The sequence below is a fragment of the Scyliorhinus torazame genome, chromosome 12 (genome assembly GCF_047496885.1).
Source record: "Scyliorhinus torazame isolate Kashiwa2021f chromosome 12, sScyTor2.1, whole genome shotgun sequence".
Taxonomy (NCBI): Eukaryota; Metazoa; Chordata; class Chondrichthyes; order Carcharhiniformes; family Scyliorhinidae; genus Scyliorhinus; species Scyliorhinus torazame.
The window spans coordinates 5,126,670-5,146,897 of NC_092718.1; the positions used below are offsets into that span (position 1 = coordinate 5,126,670).

General features: G+C 69.7%; 1 protein-coding gene across 2 annotated transcripts in view; it reads right to left on the reverse strand.

Annotated features, from left to right (window-relative positions):
• The window catches only part of LOC140387355 (BTB/POZ domain-containing protein 1), a 54,494-nt gene that overhangs the window by 5,203 nt on the left and 29,063 nt on the right, over positions 1-20,228 (reverse strand). For both annotated transcript variants that reach the window (XM_072470308.1, XM_072470309.1), the window contains exons 4-6: positions 5,250-5,447; positions 3,978-4,170; positions 261-348 (exon numbers count right to left, since the gene is read on the reverse strand). In XM_072470308.1, coding sequence (XP_072326409.1) covers positions 261-348; positions 3,978-4,170; positions 5,250-5,447 — 479 coding nt within the window. The remainder of the gene's footprint in view (positions 1-260; positions 349-3,977; positions 4,171-5,249; positions 5,448-20,228) is intronic.

Genomic DNA, 20,228 nt, shown 5'->3' on the forward strand with positions numbered 1-20,228 from the left:
TTTTGATGCTTTCCTTAACTTCTTTAGTTAACCAGGGATGGTGGCCCCTCACTTTCGACTTCTTTACAGCAGGAATATACTTATCACAGTTTTCTGAAATGTCTGCCACTGCACAATTGATTTATCCCTTCGTCTCGTACCCCAATTCACTTCACCTAACTCAGGTTGTCTTTCTTAAGTTTAAAATACTAGTCTTAGACCCACTCTTCTCCCTTCAAACTGGATGCAAAATTCAAAACCACGGAAGAAGTTTCACCCACCTGGATATTAACCTGGTAATCTGTTGGGCCATGTATAGATCCATAGAGTCCAAAACCCACAACGGACAATCTCCGAGTCACTGAAAACCTTTGGACACAGGGAAAGGAACAGTTAGCCTCCACACGCCTTCCAAATGCATTGTCAGAATTTAATATTTCCCTATTTAAAAGCAATTAAACGTATAATTCACATTACAAAACATTTTACCTCAAAACAGATGTTCCTCAGCTTATAATATTTGAGAACCAGCCTCAGGGCCCAGAATAGTCCGTGCTGGTCAAATAAACGAGACCGGTTTTTAAACTTGGCTGGGAATAGTGCGACCCACACTCGTTTTCAGAAACAGTGAGACATTAAAGTATGGGATATGGAAAAGAGCCTCAAACAAACTCAAATTATTCAGACTTTTTACTGGCTTATAAAACCGGATATTGAGAATATTAATAGCCGATATTGGGAATATTAACAAAGGGTTGCCACACTAATTGAATGTTCTTTGTTTATTATTATGCCCAGTATATATATATATATATATATTATATATATAAAAATAAATACACACAAACACATGTATATATTCAGTGGCGGAGTCTGTTAGAATGACAACCAGCCCTTGTAGGAATACCCTGACGTCTACTACTTAAATGTGTTTATTATGAATTCTGTGCAGTCGAGGTTAAGACAATCTAATTACTCTCTGTCACACGCACAATTGCTCCTCGAGTTCACTGATGATGGTGTGTTCAGGCCCCTCCAGCCAAATCTACCAGTCCAAAGATGTGATTAGGTGGATTGGCTATGCTAGATTGCCCCTTAGTATCCAAAAAGGTTAGGTGGGCTTACTGGGTAGGGTGGAAGCGTGGGTTTTAAGCTTAAGTAGGGTGCTCTTTCCAAGGGCCAGTGCAAGCTCGATGAGCCAACTGGCCTCCTTCTGCACTGTAAATTCTATGATTCGTATATTAAACCCAGTCTAGCACACGGTCCATCAGCAACCAGGAATGCTGCAGGAAGCACCCATCAAGTGGCACAAGATTCCCAAACACAAATCCTTGGGCACTAATGGACCACAGTATCTACATCCCTTCACCTCACAGTTGGGATCAATTTAGCAGAATTGATGGATATCTGGTGAAATGTCTCCCACCGACTCCAGCTCAGTATCAGGGCAGAGCAATCGAACAGTGGATGGAGGGGAACATTGAGAGCAGATTGGGGCAGGGAAGGGCACATTGTCTTAAGAGTCGGGTAAAGTTAGTTGAGAGCAAGAGCAAGTAACGATTGCCTTTCTGAACAAGACGACCACCCTGACTCACAAAAGGTCAGCAAGGATGTAATGTTTATTTCAACCCACCCCTCCTGCTGATGGGCCTCAAATGTCAAGAGGGAAGAAAAAAGAATGAGCTCCAGGAGATGTGGGGGTTATTGGGTTACGGGGATAGGGTAGATAGGTGGGCTTGAGTAGGATGCTCTTTGTAAGGGCTGGTGCAGATTCGATGGGCCGAATGGCCTCCTTCTGCACTGTAAATTCTATGAGACAATGAAACACAGTCACACTGCCAAAGGTTTACATGAAGATGCAGGACCATAGACCATAGACCATAGAACATTACAGCGCAGTACAGGCCCTTCGGCCCTCGATGTTGCGCCGATCTGTGAAACCACTCTAAAGCTCATCTACACTATTCCCTTATCGTCCATATGTCTATCCAATGACCATTTGAATACCCTTAGTGTTGTCGAGTCCACTACTGTTGCAGGCAGGGCATTCCACGCCCTTACTACTCTCTGAGTAAAGAACCTACCTCCGACATCTGTCCTATATCTATCTCCCCTCAATTTAAAGCTATGTCCCCTCATGCTAGACATCACCATCCGAGGAAAAAGGCTCTCACTGTCCACCCTATCCAATCCTCTGATCATCTTGTATGCCTCAATTAAGTCACCTCTTAACCTTCTTCTCTAACGAAAACAGCCTCAAGTCACTCAGCCTTTCCTCATAAGATCTTCCCTCCATACCAGGCAACATTCTGGTAAATCTCCTCTGCACCCTTTCCAATGCTTCCACATCCTTCCTATAATGCGGCGACCAGAATTGCACACAATACTCCAAATGCGGCCGCACCAGAGTTTTGTACAGCTGCAACATGACCTCATGGCTCCGAAACGCAATCCCTCTACCAATAAAAGCTAACACACCATACGCCTTCTTAACAACCCTCTCAACCTGGGTGGCAACTTTCAGGGATCTATGTACATGGACACCGAGGTCTCTCTGCTCATCCACACTGCCAAGAATCTTACCATTAGCCCAGTACTCGTCTTCCTGTTATTCCTTCCAAAATGAATCACCTCACACTTTCCTGCATTAAACTCCATTTGCCACCTCTCAGCCCAGCGCTGCAGCTTATCTATGTCTCTCTGTAACTTGTAACATCCTTCCGCACTGTCCACAACTCCACCGACTTTAGTGTCATCTGCAAATTTACTCACCCATCCTTCTACGCCATCCTCGAGGTCATTTATAAAAATGACAAACAGCAGTGGCCCCAAAACAGATCCTTGTGGTACACCACTAGTAACTGGACTCAAGTCTGAACATTTCCCATCAACCACCACCCTTTGTCTTCTTCCAGCTAGCCAATTTCTGATCCAAGCTGCTAAATCACCCTGAATCCCATGCCTCTGTATTTTCTGCAGTAGCCTACCGTAGGGAACCTTATCAAACGCTTTACTGAAATCCATATACACCACATCAACTGCTTTACCCTCATCCTCCTGTTTGGTCACCTTCTCAAAGAATTCAATAAGGTTTGTGAGGCACGACCTACCCTTCATAAAACAGTGTTGACTATCTCTAATCAAATTATTCCTTTCCAGATGATTATACATCCTATCTCTTATAAACCTTTCCAAGATTTTGCCCACAACAGAAGTAAGGCTCACTGGTCTATAGTTACCTGGGTTGTCTCTACTCCCCTTCTTGAACAAGGGGACATTTGCTATCCTCCAGTCTTCTGGCACTATTCCTGTAGACAAAGATGACTTAAAGATCAAAGCCAAAGGCTCAGCAATCTCCTCCCTAGCTTCCCAGAGAATCCTAGGATAAATCCCATCCGGCCCAGGGGACTTATCTATTTTCACACTTTCCAGAATTGCTAACACCTCCTCCTTATGAACCTCAAGCCCTTCTAGTCTAGTAGCCTGAATCTCAGTATTCTCCTCGACAACATAGTCTTTTTCCTGTGTGAATACTGACAAAAAATATTCATTTAGCACCTCTCCAATCTCCTCGGACTCCAAGCACAACTTCCCACTACTGTCCTTGACTGGCCCTACTCTTACCCTAGTCATGGTAACCTTTCTGTTACTACAACGAAGCAGCCAATGGCCTTGCCATGAAGGACACAGGATAAATAACCCGAGGTAAGGGAGGGGATTCTTCACACGGAGCTGCTCACACCGGGAGTGTCCCTGGTTCAATACCCATCCTGCTCGGGGGAGCTGGTCAGATCCAGGGCGTTGAAGAAGAGGCTATGATCAGTCTCAATAAAATCATGTTCTGCTCCAGATCAAAGCCCAACAACATGGCTGGGAACCAGTGTGGGAAAATGGGGAGGACTGGGTCAGGACCTTGGGTGGTGATAATTCACTCCCCATGGTTAGCTGGAGAACAGTGAGCATGTACAGAAGGTGTGAGTGGAGAGTTGTGTACGAACCTGATCCTGTCACTGGTCCCACTGTACCCCCAGCGACTCTCCACTTGCTGAAAGCGGCTGATACTGCACTCCTTTCCCCTCAAACAGCAGCGTGGTCGGTCAACATAGTCCACTCGTGGCTTGGGATTCAGAGTGAAGTGTAAAAACAGATTAACAACCTCCCGATCAGAGAGGATCCCAGATTGAGCAGGCCCTGAGCAGGAGAAGCAAAAACACAACAAATATTTTGGTGCTTTAAGAATTTTATCTTCGGACAATAAGTCACTAGGGTATGAAAAAGAAGAAAAATACATTTAGAGATTCCTGCAGCACAGGGGGCCATTCGGCCCATCCTGCATTTGTCAACTCTTGAGCTGGCTGCCTTGCTTCTGTCCTCTGGTTTTCTCATCCACACTAATCAACCATCAGATATTACAACAATTCACATCAGCTGTTTTTAGACATCATCCAAGCTGCTCATTTAAACAAAATGTACTTTCATTTCCTGATTTTAATGTAACAACGTTTTACAGTACAGAAACAGGCCATTCGGCCCCACGGGTCAATACTGGTATTTATGCTCCACCTGAGCCTCCTTCCATTCACTCTTCATCTCACCCTCTCACCATACTCTCTATTCCTTACTCCCTCATGTTTATCGAGCTTTCCTGTAAATACATTGATGCTGTTAATCTCGACCACTCGGTGTGGTTTTGTTTTTCGATGAACAGGAGACGTTCAGCTCAACCTCAATATTCCAGTCTAGAGTAGGCACTGCTGCCTCACGACGCGGAGGACCAGGGCAGCACGGTGATACAGTGGTTAGCACTGCTGCCTGAGGGCGGCATTGTGACACAGTGGTTAGCACTGCTGTCTCATGGCGCCGAGGTCCCGGGTTTGATCCCAGCCCCGGGTCACTGTCCGTGTGGAGTTTGCACATTCTCCTCGTGTTTGCGTGGGTCTCACCCCCACAACCCAAAGATGTGCAGGGTGGATGGATTGGCCACACTAAATTGCCCCTTAATTGGAAAAAATGAATTGGGTACTCTAAATTTATTAAAATAAAACAAAAACAAAAAATTCCAGTTTAGGTAGTTAGCCAATAATCAAATCTTTCTAAGAGAATGTCGACAGTCCACATCAGTCTCGGCTGCCCAGTATATCAACCCAGATTAGATCATGTCATCGGTGCCAACACCACCATTCTCCACATTTCTTCGTTGTTTAACGGTTATCAAACGAGTTGGGTTAAACTTTCCCTGAATGGACACAAGTATGGTTGAACTGACTGACCTGCAGCAAACTCCTCGATGCTCATAAGTGGGAAGCGGATCAGGGTTTTGGCTTTTCCCAATACTTTCTGTTTGCTCCCGGAAGTAAGTGGCAGCTGCTGCCTCTGGCATTCCGCCTCCGCCCAGCGCACCATTCCAGTAAAGAGCCGAATCTCCCGGATACTCAGGGTATCCCGTTCCAGCACTGCACACAGTGTATCTGTACACAGAGGGAAACAACACAGTGTATCTGTACACAGAGGGAAACAACACAGTGTATCTGTACACACAGCAAAACGGAGTTAATCGCCTGCAGGCATTTCCCATTATTTGGTAAGTGATGCAACAAAGAAAGTCTTGCATTTATACAACACTTTTCATGATCACAGGATGGGGAAACGCAATTTAAAGGCAATTAAGAAAGATTTTCAGAAATGTGGTCACTGTTGAAATACAGGGTGCCGGTCAGGCAATCGTCTACCGTTAGCAACATTGACAAGGAAGAATAACCAGGGCACGGAGGTGAACTCCTCTGCTCCTTGAATGGTGCCACGGAATTTGTTATATTCATCAGAGAGAGATTATAGGGTCACCATCATCTCATTTGAAAGATGCCATCCGCAGGACGGCCCTCCCTCGGCATGCGCCCTCCGACAGGGCGGCCCTCTCTGAGCGCGGGCCCTCCGACAGGGCGGCCCCCCCTCGGCACGAGCCCTCCGACAGGGCGGCCCTCTCTGGGCACGCGCCCTCCAACAGGGCGGCCCCCCCTCGGCACGGGCCCTCCGACAGGGCGGCCCTCTCTGGGCACGCGCCCTCCAACAGGGCAGCCCTCTCTGAGCGCGGGCCCTCCGACAGGGCGGCCCCCCCTCGGCACGCGCCCTCCGACAGGGCGGCCCGCTCTGGGCACAGGCCCTCCGACAGGGCGGCCCTCCCTCGGCACGCGCCCTCCGAAAGGGCGGCCCGCTCTGGGCACGGGCCCTCCGACAGGGCGGCCCTCCCTCGGCACGCGCCCTCCGAAAGGGCGACCCGCTCTGGGCACGGGCCCTCCGACAGGGCGGCCCTCCCTCGGCACGGGCCCTCCGACAGGGCAGCCCGCTCTGGTTATCGGCCCTCCGACAGGGCATCCCGCTCTGGTTATCGGCCCTCCGACAGGGCATCCCGCTCTGGGCACGCGCCCTCCGACAGGGCATCCCGCTCTGGGCATGCGCCCTCCGACAGGGCGGCCCGCTCTGGGCACGAGCCCTCCGACAGGGCGGCCCGCTCTGGGCACGCGCCCTCCGACAGGGCGGCCCGCTCTGGGCACGCGCCCTCCGACAGGGCGGCCCTCTCTGGGCACGGGCCCTCCGACAGGGCGGCCCGCTCTGGGCACGCGCCCTCCGACAGGGCGGCCCGCTCTGGGCACAGGCCCTCCGACAGGGCGGCCCTCCCTCGGCACGGGCCCTCCGATAGGGTGGCCCTCCCTCGGCACGCGCCCTCCGAAAGGGCGGCCCGCTCTGGGCACGGGCCCTCGGACAGGGCGGCCCTCCCTCGGCACGCGCCCTCCGACAGGGCTGCCCACCCTCGGCACGCGCCCTCCGACAGGGCTGCCCTCCCTCGGCACACGCCCTCCGACAGGGCGGCCCTCCCTCGGCGCGGGCCCTCCGACAGGGCGGCCCCCCCTCGGCACGGGCCCTCCGACAGGGCGGCCCTCTCTGGGCACGGGCCCTCCGACAGGGCGGCCCTCTCTGGGCACGCGCCCGCCGACAGGGCGGCCCTCCCTCGGCACGGGCCCTCCGACAGGGCAGCCCGCTCTGGGCATGGGCCCTCCGACAGGGCGGCCCTCCCTCGGCACGAGCCCTCAGTCAGGGCGGCCCCCCCTCGGCACGAGCCGTCCGACAGGACGGCCCACTCTGGGCTCGCGCCCTCCGACAGGGCGGCCCTCCCTCGGCACGGGCCCTCCGACAGGACGGCCCACTCTGGGCTCGCGCCCTCCGACAGGGCGGCCCTCCGTCGGCGCGCGTCCTCCGACCGGGCGGCCCTCCGTCGTCGCGGGCCCTCCGACAGGGCGGCCCTCTCTGGGCACGGGCCCTCCGACAGGGCGGCCCTCCCTCGGCACGCGCCCTCCGAAAGGGCGGCCCGCTCTGGGCACGGGCCCTCCGACAGGGCGGCCCTCCCTCGGCACGCGCCCTCCGAAAGGGCGGCCCGCTCTGGGCACGGGCCCTCCGACAGGGCGGCCCTCCCTCGGCACGGGCCCTCCGACAGGGCAGCCCGCTCTGGTTATCGGCCCTCCGACAGGGCATCCCGCTCTGGTTATCGGCCCTCCGACAGGGCATCCCGCTCTGGGCACGCGCCCTCCGACAGGGCATCCCGCTCTGGGCATGCGCCCTCCGACAGGGCGGCCCGCTCTGGGCACGCGCCCTCCGACAGGGCGGCCCGCTCTGGGCACGCGCCCTCCGACAGGGCGGCCCGCTCTGGGCACGGGCCCTCCGACAGGGCGGCCCGCTCTGGGCACGCGCCCTCCGACAGGGCGGCCCGCTCTGGGCACGGGCCCTCGGACAGGGCGGCCCTCCCTCGGCACGCGCCCTTCGACAGGGCTGCCCACCCTCGGCACGCGCCCTCCGACAGGGCTGCCCTCCCTCGGCACACGCCCTCCGACAGGGCGGCCCTCCCTCGGCGCGGGCCCTCCGACAGGGCGGCCCCCCCTCGGCACGGGCCCTCCGACAGGGCGGCCCCCTCTGGGCACGGGCCCTCCGACAGGGCGGCCCTCTCTGGGCACGCGCCCGCCGACAGGGCGGCCCTCCCTCGGCACGGGCCCTCAGTCAGGGCGGCCCCCCCTCGGCACGAGCCGTCCGACAGGACGGCCCACTCTGGGCTCGCGCCCTCCGACAGGGCGGCCCTCCCTCGGCACGCGCCCTCCGACAGGGCGGCCCTCCCTCGGCACGGGCCCTCCGACAGGACGGCCCACTCTGGGCTCGCGCCCTCCGACAGGGCGGCCCTCCGTCGGCGCGCGTCCTCCGACCGGGCGGCCCTCCGTCGTCGCGGGCCCTCCGACAGGGCGGCCCTCTCTGGGCACGGGCCCTCCGACAGGGCGGCCCTCTCTGGGCACGGGCCCTCCGACAGGGCGGCCCTCTGGGCACGGGCCCTCCGACAGGGCGGCCCTCTCTGGGCACGGGCCCTCCGACAGGGCGGCCCGCTCTGGGCACGCGCCCTCCGACAGGGCGGCCCGCTCTGGGCACGGGCCCTCCGACAGGGCGGCCCGCTCTGGGCACGGGCCCTCCGACAGGGCGGCCCTCCCTCGGCACGGGCCCTCCGACAGGGCGGCCCTCCCTCGGCACGCGCCCTCCGACAGGGCGGCCCTCCCTCGGCACGCGCCCTCCGACAGGGCTGCGCTCCCTCGGCACGCGCCCTCCGACAGGGCGGCTCTCCCTCGACACGCGCCCTCCGACAGGGCGGCTCTCCCTCGGCACGCGCCCTCCGACAGGGCGGCCCTCCCTCGGCGTGGGCCCTCCGACAGGGCGGCCCTCTCTGGGCACGCGCCCTCCAACAGGGCAGCCCTCTCTGAGCGCGGGCCCTCCGACAGGGCGGCCCCCCCTCGGCACGCGCCCTCCGACAGGGCGGCCCGCTCTGGGCACAGGCCCTCCGACAGGGCGGCCCTCCCTCGGCACGCGCCCTCCGAAAGGGCGGCCCGCTCTGGGCACGGGCCCTCCGACAGGGCGGCCCTCCCTCGGCACGCGCCCTCCGAAAGGGCGACCCGCTCTGGGCACGGGCCCTCCGACAGGGCGGCCCTCCCTCGGCACGGGCCCTCCGACAGGGCAGCCCGCTCTGGTTATCGGCCCTCCGACAGGGCATCCCGCTCTGGTTATCGGCCCTCCGACAGGGCATCCCGCTCTGGGCACGCGCCCTCCGACAGGGCATCCCGCTCTGGGCATGCGCCCTCCGACAGGGCGGCCCGCTCTGGGCACGAGCCCTCCGACAGGGCGGCCCGCTCTGGGCACGCGCCCTCCGACAGGGCGGCCCTCTCTGGGCACGGGCCCTCCGACAGGGCGGCCCGCTCTGGGCACGCGCCCTCCGACAGGGCGGCCCGCTCTGGGCACAGGCCCTCCGACAGGGCGGCCCTCCCTCGGCACGGGCCCTCCGATAGGGTGGCCCTCCCTCGGCACGCGCCCTCCGAAAGGGCGGCCCGCTCTGGGCACGGGCCCTCGGACAGGGCGGCCCTCCCTCGGCACGCGCCCTCCGACAGGGCTGCCCACCCTCGGCACGCGCCCTCCGACAGGGCTGCCCTCCCTCGGCACACGCCCTCCGACAGGGCGGCCCTCCCTCGGCGCGGGCCCTCCGACAGGGCGGCCCCCCCTCGGCACGGGCCCTCCGACAGGGCGGCCCCCTCTGGGCACGGGCCCTCCGACAGGGCGGCCCTCTCTGGGCACGCGCCCGCCGACAGGGCGGCCCTCCCTCGGCACGGGCCCTCCGACAGGGCAGCCCGCTCTGGGCATGGGCCCTCCGACAGGGCGGCCCTCCCTCGGCACGAGCCCTCAGTCAGGGCGGCCCCCCCTCGGCACGAGCCGTCCGACAGGACGGCCCACTCTGGGCTCGCGCCCTCCGACAGGGCGGCCCTCCCTCGGCACGGGCCCTCCGACAGGACGGCCCACTCTGGGCTCGCGCCCTCCGACAGGGCGGCCCTCCGTCGGCGCGCGTCCTCCGACCGGGCGGCCCTCCGTCGTCGCGGGCCCTCCGACAGGGCGGCCCTCTCTGGGCACGGGCCCTCCGACAGGGCGGCCCTCCCTCGGCACGCGCCCTCCGAAAGGGCGGCCCGCTCTGGGCACGGGCCCTCCGACAGGGCGGCCCTCCCTCGGCACGCGCCCTCCGAAAGGGCGGCCCGCTCTGGGCACGGGCCCTCCGACAGGGCGGCCCTCCCTCGGCACGGGCCCTCCGACAGGGCAGCCCGCTCTGGTTATCGGCCCTCCGACAGGGCATCCCGCTCTGGTTATCGGCCCTCCGACAGGGCATCCCGCTCTGGGCACGCGCCCTCCGACAGGGCATCCCGCTCTGGGCATGCGCCCTCCGACAGGGCGGCCCGCTCTGGGCACGCGCCCTCCGACAGGGCGGCCCGCTCTGGGCACGCGCCCTCCGACAGGGCGGCCCGCTCTGGGCACGGGCCCTCCGACAGGGCGGCCCGCTCTGGGCACGCGCCCTCCGACAGGGCGGCCCGCTCTGGGCACGGGCCCTCGGACAGGGCGGCCCTCCCTCGGCACGCGCCCTCCGACAGGGCTGCCCACCCTCGGCACGCGCCCTCCGACAGGGCTGCCCTCCCTCGGCACACGCCCTCCGACAGGGCGGCCCTCCCTCGGCGCGGGCCCTCCGACAGGGCGGCCCCCCCTCGGCACGGGCCCTCCGACAGGGCGGCCCCCTCTGGGCACGGGCCCTCCGACAGGGCGGCCCTCTCTGGGCACGCGCCCGCCGACAGGGCGGCCCTCCCTCGGCACGGGCCCTCAGTCAGGGCGGCCCCCCCTCGGCACGAGCCGTCCGACAGGACGGCCCACTCTGGGCTCGCGCCCTCCGACAGGGCGGCCCTCCCTCGGCACGCGCCCTCCGACAGGGCGGCCCTCCCTCGGCACGGGCCCTCCGACAGGACGGCCCACTCTGGGCTCGCGCCCTCCGACAGGGCGGCCCTCCGTCGGCGCGCGTCCTCCGACCGGGCGGCCCTCCGTCGTCGCGGGCCCTCCGACAGGGCGGCCCTCTCTGGGCACGGGCCCTCCGACAGGGCGGCCCTCTCTGGGCACGGGCCCTCCGACAGGGCGGCCCTCTGGGCACGGGCCCTCCGACAGGGCGGCCCTCTCTGGGCACGGGCCCTCCGACAGGGCGGCCCGCTCTGGGCACGCGCCCTCCGACAGGGCGGCCCGCTCTGGGCACGGGCCCTCCGACAGGGCGGCCCGCTCTGGGCACGGGCCCTCCGACAGGGCGGCCCTCCCTCGGCACGGGCCCTCCGACAGGGCGGCCCTCCCTCGGCACGCGCCCTCCGACAGGGCGGCCCTCCCTCGGCACGCGCCCTCCGACAGGGCTGCGCTCCCTCGGCACGCGCCCTCCGACAGGGCGGCTCTCCCTCGACACGCGCCCTCCGACAGGGCGGCTCTCCCTCGGCACGCGCCCTCCGACAGGGCGGCCCTCCCTCGGCGTGGGCCCTCCGACAGGGCGGCCCGCCCTCGGCACGAGCCCTCCGACAGGGCGGCCCCCTCTGGGCACGGGCCCTCCGACAGGGCGGCCCTCTCTGGGCACGCGCCCGCCGACAGGGCGGCCCTCCCTCGGCACGGGCCCTCCGACAGGGCGGCCCGCTCTGGGCATGGGCCCTCCGACAGGGCAGCCCGCTCTGGGCCCGGGCCCTCCGACAGGGCAGCCTGCTCTGGTCCCGGGCCCTCCGACAGGGCAGCCTGCTCTGGGCCCGGACCCTCCGACAGGGCAGCCCGCTCTGGGCCCGGGCCCTCCGACAGGGCAGCCCGCTCTGGGCCCGGGCCCTCCGACAGGGCAGCCCGCTCTGGGCTCCCTCCCTCCGACAGGACGGCCCTCCCTCCGACAGGACGGCCCTCCCTCCGACAGGACGGCCCTCGCTCGGCGCGCGCCCTCCGACAGGGCGGCCCTCCCTCGGCGCGCGCCCTCCGACAGGGCGGCCCTCCCTCGGCGCGCGCCCTCCGACAGGGCGGCCCTCTCTGGGCACGGGCCCGCCGACAGGGCGGCCCTCTCTGGGCACGGGCCCGCCGACAGGGCGGCCTTCTCTGGGCACGGGCCCTCCGACAGGGCGGCCCTCCCTGGGCACGGGCCCTCCGACAGGGCGGCCCTCTCTGGGCACCGGCCCTCTCTGGGCACGGGCCCGCCGATAGGGCGGCCCTCCCTCGGCGCGCGACCTCCGACAGGGCGGCCCTCCCTCGGCACGCACTCTCCGACAGGGCGGCCCTCCCTCGGCACGCGCCCTCAGACAGGGCGGCCTTCCCTCGGCACTCGGCCTCCGACAGGGCGGTCCTCTCTCGGCACGCGCCCGCCGACAGGGCGGCCCTCTCTCGGCACGCGCCGCCGACAGGGCGGCCTTCCCTCGGCACTCGGCCTCCGACAGGGCGGCCCTCCCTCGGCACGAGCCATCCGACAGGGCAGCCCGCTCTGGTTATCGGCCCTCCGACAGGGCAGCCCGCTCTGGGCACGCACCCTCCGACAGGGCATCCCGCTCTGGGCACGCTCCCTCCGACAGGGCATCCCGCTCTGGGCACGCGCCCTCCGACAGGGCGGCCCGCTCTGGGAACGCGCCCTCCGACAGGGCGGCCCGCTCTGGGCACGCGCCCTCCGACAGGGCGGCCCGCTCTGGGCACAGGCCCTCCGACAGGGCGGCCCTCCCTCAGCACGCGCCCTCCGAAAGGGCGGCCCGCTCTGGGCACGGGCCCTCCGACAGGGCGGCCCTCCCTCGGCACGCGCCCTCCGAAAGGGCGGCCCGCTCTGGGCACGGGCCCTCCGACAGGGCAGCCCGCTCTGGTTATCGGCCCTCCGACAGGGCATCCCGCTCTGGTTATCTGCCCTCCGACAGGGCATCCCGCTCTGGGCACGCGCCCTCCGACAGGGCATCCCGCTCTGGGCACGCGCCCTCCGACAGGGCATCCCGCTCTGGGCACGCGCCCTCCGACAGGGCATCCCGCTCTGGGCACGCGCCCTCCGACAGGGCGGCCCGCTCTGGGCACGCGCCCTCCGACAGGGCGGCCCGCTCTGGGCACGCGCCCTCCGACAGGGCGGCCCGCTCTGGGCACGCGCCCTCCGACAGGGCGGCCCGCTCTGGGCACAGGCCCTCCGACAGGGCGGCCCTCCCTCGGCACGGGCCCTCCGACAGGGTGGCCCTCCGACAGGGTGGCCCTCCCTCGGCACGCGCCCTCCGAAAGGGCGGCCCGCTCTGGGCACGGGCCCTCGGACAGGGCGGCCCTCCCTCGGCACGCGCCCTACGACAGGGCTGCCCACCCTCGGCACGCGCCCTCCGACAGGGCTGCCCTCCCTCGGCACACGCCCTCCGACAGGGCGGCCCTCCCTCGGCGCGGGCCCTCCGACAGGGCGGCCCCCCCTCGGCACGGGCCCTCCGACAGGGCGGCCCCCTCTGGGCACGGGCCCTCCGACAGGGCGGCCCTCTCTGGGCACGCGCCCGCCGACAGGGCGGCCCTCCCTCGGCACGGGCCCTCCGACAGGGCAGCCCGCTCTGGGAATGGGCCCTCCGACAGGGCGGCCCACCCTCGGCACGAGCCCTCAGTCAGGGCGGCCCCCCCTCGGCACGAGCCCTCCGACAGGACGGCCCACTCTGGGCTCGCGCCCTCCGACAGGGCGGCCCTCCCTCGGCGCGCGCCCTCCGACAGGACGGCCCTGCCTCGGCGCGCGCCCTCCGACAGGGCGGCCCTCCCTCGGCACGCGCCCTCCGACAGGGCGGCCCTCCCTCGGCACGGGCCCTCCGACAGGGCGGCCCTCCCTCGGCACGGGCCCTCCGACAGGGCTGCCCTCCCTCGGCGCGCGCCCTCCGACCGGGCTGCCCTCCCTCGGCGCGCGCCCTCCGACCGGGCGGCCCTCCGTCGGCGCGCGTCCTCCGACAGTGCGGCCCTCCGTCGTCGCGGGCCCTCCGACAGGGCGGCCATCTCTGGGCACGGGCCCTCCGACAGGGCGGCCCTCTCTGGGCACGGGCCCTCCGACAGGGCGGCCCTCTCTGGGCACGGGCCCTCCGACAGGGCGGCCCGCTCTGGGCACGGGCCCTCCGACAGGGCGGCCCGCTCTGGGCACGGGCCCTCCGACAGGGCGGCCCACTCTGGGCACGGGCCCTCCGACAGGGCGGCCCGCTCTGGGCACGCGCCCTCCGACAGGGCGGCCCGCTCTGGGCACGCGCCCTCCGACAGGGCGGCCCGCTCTGGGCACGGGCCCTCCGACAGGGCGGCCCGCTCTGGGCACGGGCCCTCCGACAGGGCGGCCCTCCCTCGGCACGCGCCCTCCGACAGGGCTGCCCTCCCTCGGCACGCGCCCTCCGACAGGGCTGCGCTCCCTCGGCACGCGCCCTCCGACAGGGCGGCTCTCCCTCGACACGCGCCCTCCGACAGGGCGGCTCTCCCTCGGCACGCGCCCTCCGACAGGGCGGCCCTCCCTCGGCGTGGGCCCTCCGACAGGGCGGCCCCCCCTCGGCACGAGCCCTCCGACAGGGCGGCCCCCTCTGGGCACGGGCCCTCCGACAGGGCGGCCCTCTCTGGGCACGCGCCCGCCGACAGGGCGGCCCTCCCTCGGCACGGGCCCTCCGACAGGGCGGCCCGCTCTGGGCATGGGCCCTCCGACAGGGCAGCCCGCTCTGGGCCCGGGCCCTCCGACAGGGCAGCCCGCTCTGGGCCCGGGCCCTCCGACAGGGCAGCCCGCTCTGGGCCCGGGCCCTCCGACAGGGCAGCCCGCTCTGGGCCCAGGCCCTCCGACAGGGCAGCCCGCTCTGGGCCCGGGCCCTCCGACAGGGCAGCCCGCTCTGGGCTCCCTCCCTCCGACAGGACGGCCCTCCCTCGGCGCGCGCCCTCCGACAGGGCGGCCCTCCCTCGGCGCGCGCCCTCCGACAGGGCGGCCCTCCCTCGGCGCGCGCCCTCCGACAGGGCGGCCCCCCCTCGGCGCGGGCCCTCCGACAGGGCGGCCCTCTCTGGGCACGGGCCCGCCGACAGGGCGGCCCTCTCTGGGCACGGGCCCTCCGACAGGGCGGCCTTCTCTGGGCACGGGCCCTCCGACAGGGCGGCCCTCCCTGGGCACGGGCCCTCCGACAGGGCGGCCCTCCGTCGGCGCGCGTCCTCCGACCGTGCGGCCCTCCGTCGTCGCGGGCCCTCCGACCGGGCGGCCCTCTCTGGGCACGGGCCCTCCGACAGGGCGGCCCACTCTGGGCACGGGCCCTCCGACAGGGCGGCCCTCTCTGGGCACGGGCCCTCCGACAGGGCGGCCCGCTCTGGGCACGCGCCCTCCGACAGGGCGGCCCGCTCTGGGCACGGGCCCTCCGACAGGGCGGCCCGCTCTGGGCACGGGCCCTCCGACAGGGCGGCCCTCCCTCGGCACGGGCCCTCCGACAGGGCGGCCCTCCCTCGGCACGCGCCCTCCGACAGGGCGGCCCTCCCTCGGCACGCGCCCTCCGACAGGGCTGCCCTCCCTCGGCACGCGCTCTCCGACAGGGCTGCGCTCCCTCGGCACGCGCCCTCCGACAGGGCGGCTCTCCCTCGACACGCGCCCTCCGACAGGGCGGCTCTCCCTCGGCACGCGCCCTCCGACAGGGCGGCCCTCCCTCGGCGTGGGCCCTCCGACAGGGCGGCCCCCCCTCGGCACGAGCCCTCCGACAGGGCGGCACACTCTGGGCACGGGCCCTCCGACAGGGCGGCCCTCCCTCGGCGTGGGCCCTCCGACAGGGCGGCCCCCCCTCGGCACGAGCCCTCCGACAGGGCGGCACACTCTGGGCACGCGCCCGCCGACAGGGCGGCCCTCCCTCGGCACGGGCCCTCCGACAGGGCGGCCCGCTCTGGGCATGGGCCCTCCGACAGGGCGGCCCGCTCTGGGCCCGGGCCCTCCGACAGGGCAGCCCGCTCTGGGCCCGGGCCCTCCGACAGGGCAGCCTGCTCTGGGCCCGGGCCCTCCGACAGGGCAGCCCGCTCTGGGCCCGGGCCCTCCGACAGGGCAGCCCGCTCTGGGCCCGGGCCCTCCGACAGGGCAGCCCGCTCTGGGCTCCCTCCCTCCGACAGGACGGCCCTCCCTCGGCGCGCGCCCTCCGACAGGGCGGCCCTCCCTCGGCGCGCGCCCTCCGACAGGGCGGCCCTCCCTCGGCGCGCGCCCTCCGACAGGGCGGCCCCCCCACGGCGCGGGCCCTCCGACAGGGCGGCCCTCTCTGGGCACGGGCCCGCCGACAGGGCGGCCCTCTCTGGGCACGGGCCCTCCGACAGGGCGGCCTTCTCTCGGCACGGGCCCTCCGACAGGGCGGCCCTCCCTGGGCACGGGCCCTCCGACAGGGCGGCCCTCTCTGGGCACGGGCCCTCCGACAGGGCGGCCCTCTCTGGGCACCGGCCCTCTCTGGGCACCGGCCCTCCGACAGGGCGGCCCTCCCTCGGCACGGGCCCTCCGACAGGGCGGCCCTCTCTGGGCACGGGCCCTCCGACAGAGCGGCCCTCTCTGGGCACGGGCCCGCCGACAGAGCAGTCCTCTCTCGGCACGCGTCCTCCGACAGGATACCTCCTCCTCGGCACGAGCCCTCCGTCAGGGCGGCCCCCCCTCGGCACGGGCCCTCCGACAGGGCGGCCTGTTCTGGGCACGGGCCCTCCGACAGGGCAGCCCGCTCTGGGCTCGAGCCCTCCGACAGGGCAGCCCCCTCTGGGCACGAGCCCTCCGACAGGGCAGCCCGCTCTGGGCTCCCCCCCTCCGACAGGACGGCCCTCCCTCCGTCATCACGCGCCCTCCGACAGGACGGCCCTCCCTCGGCACGCGCCCTCCGACAGGACGGCCCTCCCTCGGCACGCGCCCTCCGACAGGACGGCCCTCCCTCGGCACGCGCCGTCCGACCGGGCGCCCCTCCCTCGGCACGCGCCGTCCGACCGGGCGGCCCTCCCTCGGCACGCGCCGTCCGACAGGGCGGCCCTCCCTGGGCACGGGCCCTCCGACAGGGCGGCCCTCCCTGGGCACGGGCCCTCCGACAGGGCGGGCCTCCCTGGGCACGGGCCCTCCGACAGGGCGGCCCTCCCTGGGCACGGGCCCTCCGACAGGGCGGCCCTCCCGGGGCACGGGCCCTCCGACAGGGCGGCCCTCTCTGGGCACGGGCCCTCCGACAGGGCGGCCCTCCCTGGGCACGGGCCCTCCGACAGGGCGGCCCTCTCTGGGCACGGGCCCTCCGACAGGGCGGCCCTCCCTGGGCACGGGCCCTCCGACAGTGCGGCCCTCCCTCGGCACGGGCCATCCGAAAGGGCAGCCCGCTCTGGGCACGGGCCCTCCGACAGGGCGGCCCTCTCTGGGCACGGGCCCTCAGACAGGGCGGCCCTCCCTCGGCACGGGCCCTCCGACAGGGCGGCCCTCCCTCGGCACGCGCCCTCCGACAGGGCTGCCCTCCCTCGGCACGCGCCCTCCGACAGGGCTGCGCTCCCTCGGCACGCGCCCTCCGACAGGGCGGCTCTCCATCGGCACGCGCCGTCCGACAGGGCGGCTCTCCCTCGGCACGCGCCCTCCCTCGGCGTGGGCCCTCCGACAGGGCTGCCCTCCCTCGGCACGCGCCCTCCGACAGGGCTGCGCTCCCTCGGCACGCGCCCTCCGACAGGGCGGCTCTCCCTCGGCACGCGCCGTCCGACAGGGCGGCTCTCCCTCAGCACGCGCCCTCCGACAGGGCGGCCCTCCCTCGGCGTGGGCCCTCCGACAGGGCGGCCCCCCCTCGGCACGAGCCCTCCGACAGGGCGGCCCCCTCTGGGCACGGGCCCTCCGACAGGGCGGCCCTCTCTGGGCACGCGCCCGCCGATAGGGCGGCCCTCCCTCGGCACGGGCCCTCCGACAGGGCGGCCCGCTCTGGGCATGGGCCCTCCGACAGGGCAGCCCGCTCTGGGCCCGGGCCCTCCGACAGGGCAGCCCGCTCTGGGCCCGGGCCCTCCGACAGGGCAGCCCGCTCTGGGCCCGGGCCCTCCGACAGGGCAGCGCGCTCTGGGCCCGGGCCCTCCGACAGGGCAGCCCGCTCTGGGCCCGGGCCCTCCGACAGGGCAGCCCGCTCTGGGCCCGGGCCCTCCGACAGGGCAGCCCGCTCTGGGCTCCCTCCCTCCGACAGGACGGCCCTCCCTCGGCGCGCGCCCTCCGACAGGGCGGCCCTCCCTCGGCGCGCGCCCTCCGACAGGGCGGCCCTCCCTCGGCGCGCGCCCTCCGACAGGGCGGCCCCCCCTCGGCGCGGGCCCTCCGACAGGGCGGCCCTCTCTGGGCACGGGCCCGCCGACAGGGCGGCCCTCTCTGGGCACGGGCCCTCCGACAGGGCGGCCTTCTCTGGGCACGGGCCCTCCGACAGGGCGGCCCTCCCTGGGCACGGGCCCTCCGACAGGGCGGCCCTCCGTCGGCGCGCGTCCTCCGACCGTGCGGCCCTCCGTCGTCGCGGGCCCTCCGACCGGGCGGCCCTCTCTGGGCACGGGCCCTCCGACAGGGCGGCCCTCTCTGGGCACGGGCCCTCCGACAGGGCGGCCCTCTCTGGGCACGGGCCCTCCGACAGGGCGGCCCGCTCTGGGCACGCGCCCTCCGACAGGGCGGCCCGCTCTGGGCACGGGCCCTCCGACAGGGCGGCCCGCTCTGGGCACGGGCCCTCCGACAGGGCGGCCCTCCCTCGGCACGGGCCCTCCGACAGGGCGGCCCTCCCTCGGCACGCGCCCTCCGACAGGGCGGCCCTCCCTCGGCACGCGCCCTCCGACAGGGCGGCCCTCCCTCGGCACGCGCCCTCCGACAGGGCTGCGCTCCCTCGGCACGCGCCCTCCGACAGGGCGGCTCTCCCTCGACACGCGCCCTCCGACAGGGCGGCTCTCCCTCGGCACGCGCCCTCCGACAGGGCGGCCCTCCCTCGGCGTGGGCCCTCCGACAGGGCGGCCCCCCCTCGGCACGAGCCCTCCGACAGGGCGGCCCCCTCTGGGCACGGGCCCTCCGACAGGGCGGCCCTCTCTGGGCACGCGCCCGCCGACAGGGCGGCCCTCCCTCGGCACGGGCCCTCCGACAGGGCGGCCCGCTCTGGGCATGGGCCCTCCGACAGGGCAGCCCGCTCTGGGCCCGGGCCCTCCGACAGGGCAGCCCGCTCTGGGCCCGGGCCCTCCGACAGGGCAGCCTGCTCTGGGCCCGGGCCCTCCGACAGGGCAGCCCGCTCTGGGCCCGGGCCCTCCGACAGGGCAGCCCGCTCTGGGCCCGGGCCCTCCGACAGGGCAGCCCGCTCTGGGCTCCCTCCCTCCGACAGGACGGCCCTCCCTCGGCGCGCGCCCTCCGACAGGGCGGCCCTCCCTCGGCGCGCGCCCTCCGACAGGGCGGCCCTCCCTCGGCGCGCGCCCTCCGACAGGGCGGCCCCCCCACGGCGCGGGCCCTCCGACAGGGCGGCCCTCTCTGGGCACGGGCCCTCCGACAGGGCGGCCTTCTCTGGGCACGGGCCCTCCGACAGGGCGGCCCTCCCTGGGCACGGGCCCTCCGACAGGGCGGCCCTCTCTGGGCACGGGCCCTCCGACAGGGCGGCCCTCTCTGGGCACCGGCCCTCTCTGGGCACGGGCCCTCTCTGGGCACCGGCCCTCCGACAGGGCGGCCCTCCCTCGGCACGGGCCCTCCGACAGGGCGGCCCTCTCTGGGCACGGGCCCTCCGACAGAGCGGCCCTCTCTGGGCACGGGCCCGCCGACAGAGCAGTCCTCTCTCGGCACGCGTCCTCCGACAGGATACCTCCTCCTCGGCACGAGCCCTCCGTCAGGGCGGCCCCCCCTCGGCACGGGCCCTCCGACAGGGCGGCCCGTTCTGGGCACGGGCCCTCCGACAGTGCAGCCCGCTCTGGGCTCGAGCCCTCCGACAGGGCAGCCCCCTCTGGGCACGAGCCCTCCGACAGGGCAGCCCGCTCTGGGCTCCCCCCCTCCGACAGGACGGCCCTCCCTCCGTCATCATGCGCCCTCCGACAGGACGGCCCTCCCTCGGCACGCGCCGTCCGACCGGGCGGCCCTCCCTCGGCACGCGCCCTCCGACAGGGCGGCCCTCCCTGGGCACGGGCCCTCCGACAGGGCGGCCCTCCCTGGGCACGGGCCCTCCGACAGGGCGGCCCTCCCGGGGCACGGGCCCTCCGACAGGGCGGCCCTCTCTGGGCACGGGCCCTCCGACAGGGCGGCCCTCCCTGGGCACGGGCCCTCCGACAGGGCGGCCCTCCCTGGGCACGGGCCCTCCGACAGGGCGGCCCTCTCTGGGCACGGGCCCTCCGACAGGGCGGCCCTCCCTGGGCACGGGCCCTCCGACAGTGCGGCCCTCCCTCGGCACGGGCCATCCGAAAGGGCGGCCCGC